This window comes from Hemicordylus capensis, chromosome 1 (assembly GCF_027244095.1).
Source record: "Hemicordylus capensis ecotype Gifberg chromosome 1, rHemCap1.1.pri, whole genome shotgun sequence".
Classification (NCBI taxonomy): Eukaryota; Metazoa; Chordata; class Lepidosauria; order Squamata; family Cordylidae; genus Hemicordylus; species Hemicordylus capensis.
Genome location: NC_069657.1, coordinates 449,714,057 through 449,732,925, shown reverse-complemented (window position 1 = coordinate 449,732,925; position 18,869 = coordinate 449,714,057). Strand labels below are relative to the sequence as shown.

At 44.2% G+C, this 18,869-nt stretch overlaps 1 protein-coding gene across 1 annotated transcript; it reads right to left on the bottom strand.

The window, feature by feature from the left end:
• Nucleotides 1-660: 660 nt before the first annotated feature.
• On the bottom strand, nt 661-16,927 carry LOC128340413 (zinc finger BED domain-containing protein 4-like). Its single transcript, XM_053285458.1, has 2 exons — nt 16,891-16,927; nt 661-2,729 (listed from the first exon to the last, which is right to left on the bottom strand). Exon 2 carries the CDS (start codon nt 2,718-2,720, stop codon nt 912-914), a length of 1,809 nt encoding a protein of 602 aa, XP_053141433.1. The 5' UTR covers nt 2,721-2,729; nt 16,891-16,927; the 3' UTR covers nt 661-911.
• Nucleotides 16,928-18,869: the final 1,942 nt, after the last annotated feature.

Below are 18,869 nucleotides of genomic sequence, written 5' to 3'. Positions count from 1 at the left end.
TTTCAACCAGTTTGCAATCCACACATGTACTTGTCCCCTTATCCCATGACCACTACGTTTTCTCAGGAGTCTTTGATGAGGAACTTTGTCAAAAGCTTTTTGGAAGTCCAGGTATACCATGTCCACTGGATTACCTTGATTTACCTTTGTGGAAACCATGCTAGTTCACTCCCAGCAGGGCCTGTTCTTCTGTGTGCTTTAAAATCTTATCCTGGAGGATGCTTTCCATCAATTTGCCTGCAACGGACGTTAAGCTAACCAGCCTGTAATTTCTCAGATCACCCCTGGATCCCTTTTTTGAAAATCAGTGTTGCATTTTCTACTTTCCAGTCCTCTGGTACAGAGCCTGATTTCAGGGATAAGTTATATATTTTAGCCAGGAGGTCGGCAATTTCACATTTGAGTTCTTTGAGGACTCTTGGATGGATGTCATCCGGCCCTGGTGATTTGTTAGTTTTCCATTTTAGAACATCATCTCTCGTCACTTCTATCTGAAATGATGAAGAAACATGCATGCCACACTAAGCAGCACTTCACAGGGCCTGTGGTATAACTTCTTATAAATACTCTAGAGATGAACACCTATTGAGATTGCCGTAACCTTTATTTAACTAAGTAAGACCCATTAAAAGCAGATGACTCTGCAACACTCATTTTCACCTGTCAATAACCCTTACACTTGCAAAAAGTTGAGGGCATAAATTTGAACAAATAGCCCAATTCTGTTTCATACCAAGTAGTACTTAAAAGATGCAGCGATACAAGGCATAGTTATTAGCACTACATATTGCAAAATCCCAATACCACCAAAGTCCGATCCCGTCATGTGTCTCCATACACCCAACACTCAATCCTCTGTGAATGGTTCCCAGTCAAGAATGTCTGCAAAGAGGGGTTGCATTTGTTTTGTCTCAGACCATGGACAGGCTTCCAGTGTCTGTGATAGTGTTGGGGACCCTCAGTTCTGGAGCTTCCCAGTCTCTTTTCAGAAGGATGAGTGCAAGCCTCTCCTTAAAACTTCGTGATCTGATCATGACTTCAACACTATCAGCGTTCTCCAAAAAGCCTGGGGAGGGAGGGCATGAGAAATACTGGAGTGCCACTGCAGAAAGGGAGGGCCAGGTGTGACGCTTTGAATGCCAGTACATCAAGGGATCCAAATGGGTAACATCTATGCTGTCCTGCAGGTAGTATTCCAGCTCATAACATGCCACCTCAGTTGCATCATTGTGAGAGAATTTCCTCAGGTATTCCTTCGCAGTCTGCCATATCACCCAGTCCTTCACTTGCCACCTTCCCCCATGAGCATCTTCTTTCAGATATTTACACATGTGGTCCCTGAAGTATGGATGAAGGAAGGCTGCAGCCTGGTACAGCATGTTCTTTCTTACTTCTCCCAGGTCCTGGCTGCTTTCCAGAGATTGCAGCAGCTCAGAGACAATATGAATAGCAGCATCAGCAACAGCAACCTCTGGCTCTTGCTGCAGCAGCTGCAAATATCCCTTGACATTGCTCTCAAGCAAATGGAGCTCATGAAGGATTTGGCCCAGGGTAGCATTTCCCTTTCTAAGCCTAGTGATACTATCTTCAAATGGCTTCAGAAGGCAGGCTAGATAGTGCAGCAACCTCCATTCCTGATGTGTTAAATTGAGGTCAGGGTTCTCGTTCTGGTAAGCATGGAATACTTTCCATCGGGCAAATAGAAACCGAATCCCAAGAGAGAGGTCACTGGGCATTTTTTCTTTCCAAATTTCCGGGGGGAGCCCACACTGCACCTGCAATGCTTCCAAACGGTCACGGGCCGCCTGGGATTGGGCAAAGTGAATGATTATTTTGTGTAGTGTTTGCCAAAGCCGTACTATGAGAAAGCATTTGTTTTTTACCTTTTCCGTCACCTCTTTTATCAGCAGGTTCAAGCTGTGAACAAGGGAAAGAATACATCCCAGACAAGAACCCGCCACTGCCCTTGCCACTGCCTTTGCAGGTGTAACCACATACCCCACTTCCAGCTGCTGGGGATGCAGCCAATTGTCCCTCAAGGTCTTTAGTCTGCGTAATGTTTTTTCAGTCATGCTCCCTAGCTGAACCTTTTTCATGGCCATCACTGCCTGGCACTTGCACAAAAGGAAGTTATGGTCTGCCACCCAGTGTGTTATGATAAACATATAGCCTGTGGTTTGTCCTGTGGGCCAGGCAGCAATGGTGAAATGGACAACTGGGCAGAGTGACTTTTCCTGGTCTAGCCTAATTGCTATACAGATGTTGTGTTCCCAGACTTGTTCATTTGAAGCAACATGTTGAGCTGACGGCAAAACCTGTCCACTTTGGTGTCCAAGGAATGCAGCATTGCTTGCACTTGCAGATGTATAGTGCAGCGTTGGGCCTCCATCACTGCCATGATGGCTTTCGGCACAAAAGGTAGAGAGTGAAGCAGCTCTGGGATGCATGGGTGGTACAGGGATTGCATCTAGTGGGTTGAGCAAGCAGAATGCATCTTCCTCCTCCTCAGGGAGAACACTTAGCACATCAGAGAGTGTGAGTTCTGGCAAGGGGGACTCCCTGGCTTCTGGCTGCACCTCTAAAAATGATGGAACTCTGTGTCTTTCTTCTCTGTCATATGCAGCAAGAGCTTGAAGGGGTCTCTCCCCAGGGCTTCTAGGCACAAGGTCTTCAACTCCTGGATTGGGTGCCTCTTCTGGTCTGTCGCTGAAGCACCTCATGGTTGTGAACTGCAAAGATAGATAGAAGCCAAGTAGTAACAGTACTATACTCTATATACACCCCTCCCAAGGTTGTACAGCAATAGCCAAGAATGCATTCTGCGAATCAGTAAGTCTCTCAGTTCTTGTGTCATCCATGACTTATTGGCTGGCTAGCCTTAGGAAGACTGGGACAGAAAGTTTTTTTTAAAAAAATATTCTGAAGTCAAGAACTTCCTTCTAGAAAAGGTTTAGGAAGCTTCCTCTGTTTTCTTTTTGAAAAGGTTTGTTCTGTTGGATTGCTCTGAGAATTTATTCCATACAATCCTTCTCCATTGCTGCCCCAAGGCTTTGGAACACACTTCTTGCTGAAATAAGAGCCTCCCCATCTCTTACAACTTTTAAAAGGGCAGTAAAGATGCAATTGTTCACCCAGGCTTTTAATTAGATACTGTTTAATTGTGTTTTAATAGTTTTAACTTTTTAATTTTAATTGTTGAAATGTTTTAATCTTTTATTGGCTGTTTTTATTGTTTTGTAAACCACCCAGAGAACTTGTGTTTTGGTCGGTAAAGAAATGTATTAAATAAATAAATTGGTCATCACAATATCTCATAAATAGCAGCCTATGCAAAGTCGAATTTGTAATGTTGGAATTTGTCCATTGGGAAAACGAGGTAAAGATCAAATCCAAATCCAACATTTTTCAATGTCTGCTCAGTAAAGTTGAAATTCCAACTTGTTGGAATCTATGTCAGAAATGGTTGGAAATTCTCTGTGGTGAAAGAATCCCTTTCTCATTATAGCAGAGTGCATAGAGGCACAACACAGCGGTATTTGCTTAGGCATGCGTGTATGCTGAGAGTAAAGTAACTTTGAGCCAATTCATAGTTTCAAATCAATATATAAGGCATTTATTAAGGAACTCCATTCTAGATAAGAAAGTGAGAAGTTAGGATCTCTAATCTATCTAGCTAGCTGGATGCAGATGGATTCTGCATCTTCTCTGCACACATGGTGCAGGGAGAGAAGCTTGCCATGTTGCAAGGTAGGACAGGTAGGGAAGAGAGAGAGGAAGGAAGTTAATCCCTAAGAGTACCAATCTACATTTCAAAGGGATAGTGTCAGAGCAGTGGAGAAGGGGTGACCAATGTCTTGACCCTCTAGCCCTCTGATTCACTAGTCTGTCCTCCACTGTCTGAGACAAGAGACAGTGCAAAGTCCTTTAACTTCCAACAGAAATCACAAAATAGCAACTGAGAAGCATTTTAATGGGAATGTTAACCAGTCTACTTGATTAAAGTGTTAAAAACCATGTTTTTAGTGAATTTGTAATGTGTGTGGGGTTTTTTTAACGGGGGGGGGGGATCCCAAGTTTGAAAATGCAGTGCTTACAGCTTGTAAGTTTTTGAATCTTAAGAAAGAGTCCTGATGGAAGTTGTTTTGGAGTCGGAGAAACAGGATTCTTGAGTAGCCCACATAAGAACATAATCATAAGAACATCCCTGCTGGATCAGGCCCAAGGCCCATCTAGTCCAGCATCCTGATTCACACAGTGGCCCACAAAGAGCACTTCATCAAATGAATGTGCCCAGGGAGGAAGACAAGAAAGGAGGTACCCAGGCCAGCAAGCTCTGGAACCATAGATTTAAGAAAGAGGCACACGTTTGCTGTGTTGACAAGAGGTGAGGGCATGCCCTCTTTCTTGCTGTTGCTTCCCTGCAACTAGTTTTGAGAAGCATCATGCCTCTGAGGCTGGTGGTGGCCTATAGCCACCATGACTAGTAGCCACTGATAGACCTGTCCATGAATTTGTCCAAGTTCCTTTTATAGAAAACCATGCTAGTAGCCAACATCACATCCCATGGCACAGAATTCCATAGGGTTAATATACAATATCATTTTTAATTAACCTAGATTAATTCTGCATTGTGTGAAAAAGTAGTTGCTATTGTTGGTCCTAAATTCCTTAGCAATCAATTCCATGGATGACCCCAGGGTTTAGTGTTGTAAGGGAGAAAAATTTATCTGTCCATTCTCTCTACTCTGTGCATAGTTTTATACACCTCTATCATATCTCCCCATAGTTGCCTCTTTTCCTAACTAAAAAGCTCCAGATGCTTTAGCCTTGCTTCATAAGGAAGGTGTGCTAGACTCTTGATCATCTTCATTTCCCTCTTCTGCACCTTCTCCAGTTCTACAAGTGCCCTTCTTGAGATCTGTGTACATTTTTCTTCACCATTACTCCCCATGTGAATGCACCATAGATTTGTAGGAGGGCATTTTAATATTAGCATTTTCATTTTCAATCTCCTTCCTAATAATCCCTAGCACTGACAGAATTTGCCTTTTTTCATAGCTACCAGGGACTGAGTTGACACTTTCAAAAAGCTGTCCACCATGACCCCAAGATCTCTCTCTTCTGGTCCATTGCCAACAGCTCAGACTCCATCAGTGTATATGAGGATATTGGGGTTTTTTGCCCTAATATGCATAACTTTATATTTGCTTACATTGAACTGCATTTGGCATTTGGTTGTCCACTCACACTGTTTAGAGGAATTCTTTTGGAGCACCTAACAATCTGTTTTGGATTTGGATTTTAATTGATGAATTACCGTCAAGTCAGTGTCGACTCTTGGTGACCATCTAGACAGATTCTCTCCAGGATGATCTGTCTTCAACTTGGCCTTTAAGGACTCTTATTGGTATATTCATTGCTGTCATGATAGAGTCCATCCACATTGCTGCTGGTCATTTGAACATAGGAAGCTGCCATATACTGAGTCAGACCATTGGTCTATCTCACTCAGGATTGTCTTCACATACTGGCAGCGGCTTCTCCAAGGTTGCAGGCAGGAATCTCTCTCAGCTCTATCTTGGAGATGCTGCCAGGGAGGCAACTTGGAACCTTCTGCTCTTCCCAGAGCGGCTCCATCATCCCCAAAGGGGAATATCTTACAGTGCTCATACTTCTAGTCTTCCATGCATATGCAACCAGGGCAGACCCTGCTTAGCTAAAGTCATGCTTGCTACCACAAGACCAGCTCTCCTCTCCCTGGTCATCCTCTTTCAGTTCTTTCAACCAGTTTGCAATGCACACATGTACTTGTCCCCTTATCTCATGACTGCTAAGTTTTGAACTGGTTTCCTTCAACCTTTCCCAGCATTATAACTTCTCAAAAGGATCTGGGTTTCTGCATAATGTGTCTGAATTACAATAGTTTGAGCCTGGTTATTTGTGCCCCGAGTGAAACCTCTGGATTGATTTGTTCTATGATCCATTTGTTTGTTTTCCTGGCTGTCCCTGGTATCTCCAAAAGTCTTCTCCAGCACCAAAGTTCAAAAGTGTCAATACTTCTGTATTGCTTCTTCAAAATCCAGTTTTCACATCCATAGAGTGTCACAGGAAAAACCATTGGCCTAACTATTCTAATCTTTGTAGGTATAGAAGTGTCACAGCATCTAAATACAGTGGTCCCTCTACTTACGAAATTAATCTGTTCCGAATGCACATTTGTAAGTCGAAAAGTTCGTAAGTCGAAAAGCGGTTTCCCATAGAAATGCATTGGGAACGGATTAATGCGATCCGGAGCCTAGAAAAAAGACCCAGACCCCCAGTAAGGCTTGCAAACTGCACAGGAACATTTCTTTTCAAGAATAAATAGGCAGTAAACAGGCAGGCAAGTCAAGGAAACCGCATGTAAAATTCGTAAGTCGAGGAAACCCCATCTAAAAATTTGTAAGTCGAAAAAACCGCATCTAAAACCGGATCTAAAACTGCCGTTTGTAACTTGAAAAATACTTATGTCGAGTAGTTCGTAAGTCGAGGGACCACTGTATCCTTTCCAAGGCCTTCATTGCAACCCTACAAAGTGCTAGTCTGCAGCATATTTGCTGACTGCTGGATCCTTTATTGTTGACAGTCGATCCTAAAAGGCAGAAGTTATCCATCACTTCAGTGTCTTCATTATCATTTCTGAGGCTGGTTACTGCACCCATTGTCATTAGTTTAGTCTCCTTTACATTTAGTTTTAGTCACACTTTTTCACTGTGTTACTTGATTTTCATTACTAGAGCTTGCAGATCATTCACATTCCCAGCTATCAGAGTTGTGTCATCAGCACAGCACAGGAAATTGATGTTTCTTCCTCCAATTTTAAAGCCATGCTCATCTTCTTCCAATCCAGCTTCTCTCAGTATATGTTCAGCATATAAATTGAAGAAAGAAAGAAAAATTATACAGCCTTGTCTTACTCTGAGTAAGAGTATTGAGTCAGATAGAAGTGACAAGAGATGATATTATAAACTGTCTGGAAAATCTGAAAACTAGCAAATCACCAGGGCCGGATGGCATCCATCCAAGAGTCCTCAAAGAACTCAAATGTCAAATTGCTGACCTCCTTGCTAAAATATATAACTTGTCCGTGAAATTGGGCTCTGTACCAGAGGAATGGAGAGTAGCAAATGTAACACTGATTTTAAAAAAGGGATCCAGGGGTGATCCGGGAAATTACAGGCCGGTTAGCTTAACGTCCGTTCCAGACAAATTGATGGAAAACATCCTCAAGGATAAAATTCTAAAGCTCACAGAATAACAGGCCCTGCTGAGAGTGAACCAGCATGGCTTCCACTAAGGTAAATCTTGACTCACCAACCTTTTGGAGTTTTTTGAGGGTGTCAACAAGTATGTGGATCAAGGTGATCCAGTTGACATAGTCTACCTGGACTTCCAAAAAGCTTTTGACAAAGTTCCTCATCAAAAACTCCTGAGGAAACTTAGTGGTCATGGAATAAGGGGACAAGTACATGTGTGGATTGCAAACTGGTTGAAAGACAAGAAACAGAGGGTAGGTATAAATGGAGAGTTTTCACAATGGAGGGAAGTAAGAAGTGGGGTCCCCCAGGGATATGTACTGAGACCGGTGCTTTTCAATTGATTCATAAATGATCTAGAAGCAGGGATAAGCAGTGAGGTGGCCAAATTCGCAGTTGATACCAAATTCTTTTGGCTAGTGAAATCCAAAACGGATTGTGAGGAGCTCCAAAAGGATCTCTGCAAACTGGGGGAGTGGGCAACAACGTGGCAAATGCAGTTCAAAGTTGGCAAGTGTAAGGTGATGCACATTGGGATGAAAACACCCAACTTCAAGTATACGCTGATGAGATCTGAGTTGTCAGTGACTGACCAAGAGAGGGATATTGAGGTTGTGGTGGACAGCTCATTGTGCGGCAGCTGTGAAAAAGGCCAATTCCATGCTAGGGATCATTAGGAAGGAGATTGAAAATAAAACGGCTAATATTATAATGCCCTTACAGGTGAAACTCGGAAAATTAGAATATCGTGCAAAAGTCCATTAATTTCAGTAATGCAAATTAAAAGGTGAAACTGATATATGACACAGACGCATTACATGCAAAGCGAGATAAGTCAAGCCTTAATTTGTTATAATTGTGATGATCATGGCGTACAGCTCATGAAAACCCCAAATCCACAATCTCAGAAAATTAGAATATTACATGGAACCAAGAAGACAAGGATTGAAGAATAGAACAATATCGGACCTCTGAAAAGTATACAGTGTACTGTGCTCGATTGGCCAGCAAACTCTCTTGACCTGACCCCATAGAAAATCTATGGGGCATTGCCAAGAGAAGGATGAGAGACATGAGACCAAACAAAGCAGAATTGCTTAAGGCCGCTAATGAAGCATCCTGGTCTTCCATAATACCTCATCAGTGCCACAGGCTGATAGCATCCATGCCACGCCGCATTGAGGCAGTAATTGCTGCAAAAGGGGCCCAAACCAAGTACTGAATACATATGCATGCTTATACTTTTCAGAGGTCCGATATTGTTCTATTCTTCAATCCTTGTCTTCTTGGTTCCATGTAATATTCTAATTTTCTGAGATTGTGGATTTGGGGTTTTCATGAGCTGTACGCCATGATCATCACAATTATAACAAATTAAGGCTTGACTTATCTCGCTTTGCATGTAATGCGTCTGTCTCATATATCAGTTTCACCTTTTAATTTGCATTACTGAAACTAATGGACTTTTGCACGATATTCTAATTTTCCGAGTTTCAACTATATACAAAACTATGGTGCGGCCACACTTGGAGTACTGCCTACAATTCTGGTCACCACATCTAAAAAAAAGGACATTGTAGAACTGGAAAAGGTGCAGAAGAGGGCAACCAAGATTATCAGGGGCCTAGAGCACCTTTCTTATGAGGCAAGACTACAACACCTGGGGCTTTTTAGTTTAGAAAAAAGACGACTGTGGGGAGACATGATAGAGGTCTATAAAATCATGCATGGTGTGGAGAAAGTGGAGAGAGAGAAATACTTTTCCCTCTCACACAATGCTAGAACCAGGGGTCACCATGAAATTGATTGCCAGTGAATCTAGGACCAACAAATGGAAGTATTTTTTCACCCAATGCATAATCAACTTGTGGAATTCTCTGCCACAAGTTGTGGTGACAGCCAACAACCTAGATGGCTTTAAGAGGGGTTTGGATGATTTCATGGAGGAGAGGTCTATCATTAGCTACTAATCGGAGGGCTGTGGGTCACCTCCAGCCTCAAAGGCAGGATGCCTCTGAATACCAGTTGCAGAGGAGTAACAGCAGGAGAGAGGGCACACCCTCATCTCCTGCCTTTGGCTTCCAGTGGCAGCTGGTGGGCCACTGTGCGAAACAGGATGCTGAACTAGATGAGCCTTATTGGACCTGATCCATCCGGGCTGTTCTTATGTACTCCTTTGCCAATCTACAACCAGTCTGTTTCACCATGTTCCGTCTGGACTGTGGCTTTCTGTCCTGTTTATAGGTTTCTCATGAGAACAATGAGATGTTCTGAGACACCAATTTTCCTAATGATATTCCACAACTTTTCCTGGTGGACGCTATCAAACGCTTTTCTGTAGTCAAGCACATATTGGCTTCTTTTTGGTATTCTATGGCTTTCTCAGTTATCCAACTAAATGCAACAGCAATTAGACCAATGGTCTGACTCAGTATATGGCAGCTTCCTATGTCCCTATGTCTCTTGTTCCTCAGCCTCTTCTGAAACCAGCTTAAACATCCGGCATTCATTATCTATAAAATTTGTACACCACCCCAAGCTTTCATCTCTGGGTAGTTAACAATTGCATAAAACAAGTTAAAACATATACAAAAACTTAAAACAATTTTAAAATCAACCACAGATTAAAACCTAAACATTTAAAAAGCTGAAAAAGCTTGGGTGAAGAGGTGGGTTTTCAAATGCTTTTAAAAAACTGTCAGAGATGGGGCGGATCGTATTTCAGTAGGGAGCGCATTCTACAGTCTCGGGGCAGCAACCGAGAAGAACCGTCTCTGTGTGGCCACCAGCCGAGCTGGCGGCAACTTGAGACAGACCTCTCCAGATGACCTCCATAGGCGCTGGGGCTCATAATGAAGCAGATGTTCTCTTAAATACCCAGGGCCTAAGCTGTTTAGGGCTTTGTAAGTTCTAACTAGCACTTTGTATTTTGCCTGGAAACCTATTGGCAGCCAGTGCAGCTCTATCAGCAAAGGAGTGATGTGGTCTCTCCGAGATGACCCAGAGACCAACCTGGCCACTGCATTCTGGACCAACTGGAGTTTCCAGACTATGTACAAAGGCAGCCCCACATACAGCACATTGCAAAAGTCTGGAAGTTACCAACATATGCATCACTGTTTTGAGGTTGTTCATCTCAAGAAATGGACACAGCTGGCGTATCAGCCAAAGCTGATAAAAAGCCCCTCTGGCCACTGCCTCAACCTAAGAAACCAGAGAGAGGTGTGAATCCAGAAGTACTCCCAGACTGCAAACCTGTTCCTTTTGGGGAAGTGTGACCCCATCTAGGACAGGGAGATCAATTTTTTCTCTGTAGTTCTGACCCCATAAAATAAGTACCTCCATCTTATCTTGATTCAGCTTCAGTTTATTCTCCCTCATCCATCCCATTACTGCTTCCAGGCAGGCATGGTGTGGTGGTTAGAGTGCTGGACTAGGACCAGGGAGACCTGAGTTCAAATCCCCATTCAGCCATGATGCTAGCTGGGTGACTCTGGGCCATCAGCGTACTGATAACACCCCACTCCAAATCCCCTGGTTATTTCTCCCAGTGGTTTCATGTAGATGTTAAAGAGCATTGCAGAGAATATGGAGCCTTGCGGGAGGGCATACTTAAGATCAGATTTCAAATAGCAACAGTCTCCAATCTACACCATCTGGAATCTGTCCGAGAGGTAGGAGCGGAACACTGTAGAACAGTGCCTCCCACCCCCCAACACTCTCAGACGTTCCAGAAGGATACTCTGGTCGATAGTATCGAAAGCCATTGAGAGGTCCAGAAGGACCAACACAATCACACTTCCTCCATCAGTTCCCAAGTGGAGATCATCTATCAGGCCGACCAAGGCAGTCTCCACCCCATAGCCCATCTGAAAGCTAGTTTGAAATGGGTCTAGATAATCAGTTTCCTCCAAGACTGCCTGGAGCTGAGAGGCCACCCACCTCTCAATTACCTTGCCCAGCCATAGGAGGTTGGAGACAGACCTATAGTTGCTCAACTCTAAGGGGTCTAATGCAGGCTTCTTTAGAAGAGGTCTAATAATTGCCTCCTTGAGACAAGGAGGCATCCTGCCCGCCCTCAGAGAAGCATTTATAATTTCTACCAGGCCTTCTATAACAGCCTCCCTGCTAGATCGAACAAGCCATGTCAGACAAGGGTCAAGAAAACAAGTGGTAGGCCTCATCATTCCAAGAAGCTTGTCCCCATCCTCAGGAGTCACAAACTGAAACCGATCCAGTTGAACCACATAAAAGGAGTTTCTGGACACCTCCAATTCAGACATCGAATTAATTGTGGAGTCTTCATCTAAGTTGGCCTGAATCCAAGAGATTTTATCTGCAAAAAAATTATTTAAACACATCACAGCGAGTAACTGATGGTTCCAAATTCTGATTCAAGGAAAGGGGGGCACTTACTAGCCACCTCACAACCCAGAACAACTCTGCTGGACGTGAACTCGCAGATGCAACACGGGCAGAAAAGAACCACTTCTTTGCCATATGTATTGCCTGAGCATAGATCTTTAAATGTGCTCTATGTCATAATCTGTTGGATTTGAGTCAAATCTTTCTCCACTTGCGCTTCAGTTGGCTACCTTGCCACCTCTGCCCCTGTAGATCTTCCATATACCAAGGGGTCAGTTTTGAAGCAGGTCAGAGAGGATGCTTAGGAGCAATTGTGTTTACTGCCCTGGTAAGCATATTGTTCCAGTTATCCACCAGGGCATCAACAGGATCACCAGAAAAGCCAACATTAAATTCCTCCAAGGCTTCTTGGAATCCTACCGGATCCAGTAACCTCTTCAGGCAGACCATTATAATAGGACCCTCGCCCCTGCAGAGGTGGAAAATGGTTGTAAACCTAACCTTAACCAGATAGTGGTCCATCCATGACAATGGGGAAATCACAGGAGTCTCCATCCACAAAACACCACCCTGATCAGAGTAAAAGACCAAATCAAGTGTGTGACCTGCAGTGTGTGTCGGTCCAGAGACCACTTGGTGTTTCGGTCCAGATACCATTTCCCTTTCCATGTAGAGCTGTAATCTGTGTTGGATGATCCTGAGCATTATTTTGCTAGCATGTGAAATAAAGGATATTGTGTGATGGTTTGCACAATCTGTAGAGTCTCCTTTGTTTGTTATGGGTATGTAGACTGACCTCTTCCAATCTGTTGGCCACTGTGTCCTTCTCAAAATTTGCTGGCATTGTTTTTTTAGAGGCTTGGCTGATTCTTCTTCTATATCTTGCCATATTTCTGTAGCTATTCCATCAATTCCTGTAGCCTTCTGACTTGGTAATGACCAGAGTGCTGATCTAGCTTCATCTTCCTGTACTAGAGGTTCTTGCAAGTAGGAAATATCTTCTGGTGTATCTTAGATGTTGACATTCCTGTTTTTGGATTTTGCTACCCATGATCATTTATGAATAAATAAATGTTAAATAAACAGAGCTTAGTCGTTGTATTGTACCAGAGTACTGGACCAGAGTTTGAATCCCCATTCAACCATTTCCATTCAGTGGGTGAAACTGGGCCAGTCATGTGTCTCTCAGCCTAACCAACCTCACAGAGTTCTTGTGAGGATAAAATAACCATGTTCACCACTCTGAGCTCCTCCGAGAAAAGACAAGATATATATGTAAAAATAAATAAGATAATCCTTAAGTAGAAGTGATTGCCTAGGGAGCAAGAGGTTGTTAGTTCAAATCCCCACTGGTATGTTTCCCAGACTTTGGGAAACACCTATATCGGGCAGCAGTGATACAGGAAGGTGCTGAAAGGCATCATCTCATAGGCGGCAATGGTAAACCCCTCCTGTATTCTACCACGAAAACCACATGGCTTTGTGGTGGCCAAGAGTCAACACTGACCCGATGGCATCTTTTCCTTTATATCTAATAACCATTCGAAGCAAATAAATATTGCCTTACATACTCTTTAAAAGATAGAGGGTGACCCTTCCTCAGTTCCGAGTATAGCAGGGGTGCTAGATGGAAGCTCCAGAATATACCTTATAGGTTCATTCTGCATCATTTCTAGTAGGCTTGTGCCAAGCCTGACAGATAAAAACCAGACATGGTCCAATTTTAGTATATTTGGAGGGGTTCCATGAGTATTCAAACCCAAACACTCCATCCAAATACATTGGAGCTCCCTCATAGCAGATACGGGAAGGTGAGCACACACACACACCCCCCCCCCACACACCATGACAAGGTTATAGAACTTAGAGTTCTTTAAATAGGACCTGATTTGTGGGAGGGAGGGATTAGGTGGCAGGACTGTAGGATGATTGGCTTGCTATCTCCTTGCTTCTTGGTTGGCTTGTCATTCAAATGTGTGTTATTATGGGCAACAAAGCCCTCATTGGCTACAGGGAGGGATTTTCAAAATGTATTTATGGGAGTACCCCATTGGCTTTAATAACAGGGCTGCTATACTTATTTTTCTCTTTTGCAGCCACATTTTTCCCTTTTGCCTTTGCTGCTGCTGCTGCTGCCGCCACCTGTGTGCCTGGTGGATTTTGTTTTTGTTAGTTGGTGTGTTCTGTCTGGTACCAGCCTGCCAGGCTCCCTCCATTTCCCCCTCCCAGGGTGGGTGGGTTTGTTCTGATTTGGGTGGGTGGGTGCCTGCCTGCCTGCCCGCCCTCCCCCCAGCTGTTGAGTCCTGGTGTCTTCTTGGCCCCAAGGTTTTCATTACAATGCTGCAACTCTGGTTGTGAAGCACAATACTGAGCATGCTGACCTTCTTGTCACATAAAATCCTGAAGTTTGCCATATGGCCTAGAACAGGCATATGTTGTCTTGTTTGTGAAACTTAATGCTGAAATCCAGACTTCCCAAACCCAGAGTGCTGGGTCTCCCACAGTCTCTGATCAATAAGTTCCCAAGATTTCCTACAAAGCACCCTGAAGAGCTCCCTTGCTCCGTCTCATACAGGAGATTTCTCTTCTTTCCCTACCAGTCCCTATCTAACCAACACTCCCTGCTTCAGCTATCACAACTCCAGTAAGCTTCCAGAGGGGTTTTAAAAGAGCACTTTTACCAATAATAAAGCCTCCTTTTCTTTTAATTTCTGAATTATTAATTCATGGTCATAGTGGATGGAGAACGGCCCATGTTCAAGCACTGAAGATAGGTGACTTCCCCTACAGCAGCATGTGCTTTCATGACCATGCAAATCCCCCACTCACCTGTGCTACTCCACCACCACTCCTGCCACCTGCCTGCTCAACAGGGCTCCCAGCCACACCCTCCTTTCACCCAACCTGGCAGTCCCCAGGAATGAGGGCATGCATGCATGCATGCATCCTGTGTCTCCATCAGGGCACATGCACACCCTCATTCCCAGAAGTCTCCCAGCCGAAAGAAAACAGAACAGGCTAGGGAGAGAGGATGAGTGTCTGTGGGGAGGAAGCTGGTAATTGTGACAGGAGCACCAGCCAATTGGCTGGCTGCCTTCCACTAACTGGGGAAGGGGTGGTGAGCACGTGGTGGGTGAGCAGCCTATAGCAGCAGCAGCAGCTGGCTGGGGGAGGGGCACAAGGTGGCTCCCAGATGCAGGGTGGCTCGTGTTCCTTGAACACATCTGCCCAGTATAGCTTCACCTTTGTTTGAACTGTCAATGTAATCTCTCTCTGGATGATGTATGTCCATCATTACCACCAAAACTGAATAAGGCCTAGTTGATGAGCTCAGGTCCCACCTAACCCCACCCCACTAATTTCTTAAGCTCAAAGCATAGTGAATCAATACTGCTAGGATACTTAGGGGCTACACTACTGTGGCCATTTCCTAGTGCAGATGTTGCATCCATTTCACTGGTGCATCCAGTTCAATGGATTTACTTGCAGGTTCATCTTGAATAATATCTGTATTCCTGCATGTGTCTACAGCAGAGATGTACAAGTCTAATGCTAAGTCTTAGCACCACCTCCCTCCAGGGCCCAGTGGAAACCATGTGGACCTGGGAGCCCTGGTAGGCTGGAGCAGTGGTAAGGCAGAGCAGTATTGCAGGGGTGCCACCATGGACCACCACCACACTACTTGCCCTGGCTGAGCTTCTGTTGGGGTTGGGGGTAGCAGTGGTATGTTGCTTTGAAACTTCCCCTGCTACCCGCCCGCTCTACCACGGACCAAGAAAAGTGTGCCTGTGGGCTAGATTTGGTCCATGGGCCTTATCTTGTGCTGACCCAGTCTATCATAACCCATGTTGCTAAAGAGGAGTGATCAAACTCTTGGAGCACCAAATCAACTTCTTTTGCAGGCTTCCTGCCACAATCGTCCTCATAAGCAAGGTCAAAGAGATCATCAATTACACCTTTAACCTGCATGTTGAACTGCAGCTTAGAGTTATTCTGGTCATATATTATTGCTTTAATATGTTTTCCTGGTCTTCTGTCACAATGTTTTACATTGGGTGGGTTGGGTAGGCTGCCGCTATTAAAGAACTTAGAAACAACGTACAACCCTGAGACCCTGAAATTGCCTCCTTAATTTCCAAAAAATATTTGCAGCTTTTCTCTAATGCCCAAGTAAATAGAAAACAATGATTACCTAAATATTTTACTGGATCATTGTTGACATTAATATTTCCTTTGCGGTTCTCCGTTGAAATGTGTCCTAAGAGCAAGTCTGAAATCAATCTGAAAAGCATTGCCAAGTCTGAAATGCCTGTCTGACTGAAACTGTGCCCTTAAATTAGCTTGCTTGGTACAGTCAATTTTATCCACAAATCCACAGGGATCGCTATCAACTTTGGTGTTGAGAATTTAGAGAGTTGCATTTCAACAACAGAAGTGTCTCCAGGGGTGTTGCTGCAACCCATTTTAGTATCATGGACAATACTAGTATCACGCACCTATACAACACTTTCTGCTAAATCTGAGCTTACTTCATTCACATGGAGAAAACACACCTGGTTTAATTCTGGAGAAATCCTTAAGGTTGGATTTTGCAATATCCATACAAATTGCCTTCTGGTTTGCACCATTGTTTAGGTTAATTTGACCAGAAGTACCCTTACAAAGTTGGTCTATACAGTAGACTACTCCCCAACAAGTTGGACAATCATTTCACACAAAATGCATCAATAACTCAAATCCAAATGTGCTCTAAAATCCTAGGTAGATGGATCAGTGTGATAGGATTCACCCTGAACTCATGCAGAAGGGCATTGTCACATCTACTTCCAGTTCCAGCCCACCTAGTAGCTACTGCAGTAGTTCCCCCACCTTTGCTTTAGTTGCGTTCCTCTTCTGACGCCTTTGAAGAGAGAATTCTTACATTAACCAATGACCGCAAAATGTCTTGCTTTCTTTACCTCGTGAAATATATAAGTCTTGAATTTAATTGGACTCTTCTCAGATTCCAAAAGATATGTAGATGAGATACTGAAAGCTACATGCCCCTTGTCTTCTTCATCACACCACTGCTTTAAGAGGCAAAGCTACCACCCTGGAGTTTTTCCTTTGGTGCCGCTCTAAACCTGGAAAAGTCTAGAGCTAGAAAGTCTGCAAGTCAGATTGCTCCTTCCATCAGGTAGAACCATTGCTCATCAACCCATCAAGTTAAAAAGGAGAAAAGGCTACTTACTTGCTCAAGACAGAACCAGAATATCTGGATAAATGGGTTTGCAACAACAGACAACAAGAAAACATCCTGGAAAGAGGGAAAGAGTTAGTTTTATAGAGTCCAAGATTGGCAGTTGCAGGGGCCAGCCAATCCCATGGCAGCAGAGAAAAAGGCAGCTTAAGCTAGTTCCACTGAACTGAATGGAGAAGGCAGATCACAGATGGGACTGTTTGAGAATCAGTGATAAGTAATCAGCTTTACTTAGGTGCTTTGAGGGCTCATTTCAAAGGAAAACCAACTAAATATGAGTAAGAGAGTAAGGAAACAGACAGGAGAAAGAACTCACAGGCACAGTGGAACAACAAAGAGGAATTTACTCAGCATGTAATAACAACAAAGAAAAACAGGGCAGGAGTGACATAGTGTAGAGGTATTTACTAGGGATGTGCATATCAACGCAGGTACAAAATCAGCAGGTTTTCAACAGACAGGAAAATTTCCCCTTCAATTGCTGAGGGAGCTTCTATGGCGGAGGAAACTCCGTATGTCGCAGTTCTGCTTATATCGTTAAGAAAGAGGGAGTTCTTTCAGCATCATACTGTAACATAAGCCTTGGATATTCTCTTGGTGGAAAAAAAAATTCTAATGTTTCTGCCCAATCTGCCTGGAAGTGTGCATGCGTCAACTAGGGTACACCACCCTTTCATATCTGGTATATATCTAATGTGAAGTGGCTAAGATGCGGCAGTTAAAAAAACCTGACCCTTTAACTCGAGCAAACAAGAGTTGGTTACCAGGTATTCTACTTGCGAACCCAGACCCAAATAATGACAGGACATGCATAGCTGGAAGAAACTAGGGCCACTGTATTAATTAAGGACGCTTTATTAAATAATTAAAAACCTGCGACTAGAAATTGCACTAAAGTGCGGGTATCCCCTATGTGGGTCAATCTCATAGGAGGTATGCCCACAGGAAGACAAAGGACGGGGCTTTGATTGGGCTCCAAACCAGTCTGAACCTTATCTCGACCACAAAGTTACCCCTGACAAAGGGATGCATGCCAGCCCACCTCAAGCTAGGTCACGGGGGACTGTGCCATGTTCACTGGCATGCATCTGAGTGGCAGCAGATCCAGCTCAAGAGCCGGGAGATCACCAAGCCTCCCTCTGTATTCCCACTCAGCATAAGGATCCTCCAGGCCAACACCATTGCAATTAAATTATCCTGACTCGCACTCAACTGCAAAGTGACCAAATAACTCAGTGACAACCTTAACAAAGTCAGTGAGAAGCAGGCGAAAAAAGGCCTCTACCATAGCCAATCAGCGGAGGCCCCCCAAATTCCTACTTGGCCCCCAAATGCGACCAGAATATCCCACACTGAGTCAAGAGATGGGCGGGAGGGTGATTGGTCCGTCTGCTACAGGGGACAAAAATGGCGGCCCGCATGCCTGCCTCTCAGGCCAGGTCAGCAACTCCGTTCCCTGCTCACCCAGTAGCTCTGCTGATGCAGCAATAGGGGCGGGGAGTGGCTTTGGGTGTTGCAATCCCAATGAACCTGTAGCATCCCCCAGTGGCCTTTAAAGACAGGACTTCCAGCTTTTGGAGTATCCGGCCAGCGAAGCCACTTCAAATTAGACTCCCAGCATTAGGGAAGGAGTTCTTCCTCTCTCTACTCCAAGTTTTCTTTTGTGTAGGTTCACACACAGCTTGCTTCTGTGTTTTGATTGTAGCCAATGGTTTCCTAGAGCAAGTGGGATGCCATGCCTCCCTCTCCCCCCTCCCACCGCAAGGGTTTAGTGCTGTAATCAAAGCACCCTCTGTGATCTGGCTCCATTGAAGTCCACAAACACACACACTTACTTCGCTTAATTAGCTATCAACTTTAGCTTTCTATTTTCTCCCCCCAACTGTCATAACCCCTACACAAGACCCCAGCATTTTTCAGACCTCCCACAGTGCTGCCTCTGCTTTTGCAGCCCCCTTCCTAGCTTGCCT

Excerpts from the sequence above, each read along its gene's own strand:
- LOC128340413 (XM_053285458.1), bottom strand. The coding sequence starts at position 2,720 with ATGAGGTGCTTCAGCGACAGACCAGAAGAGGCACCCAATCCAGGAGTT.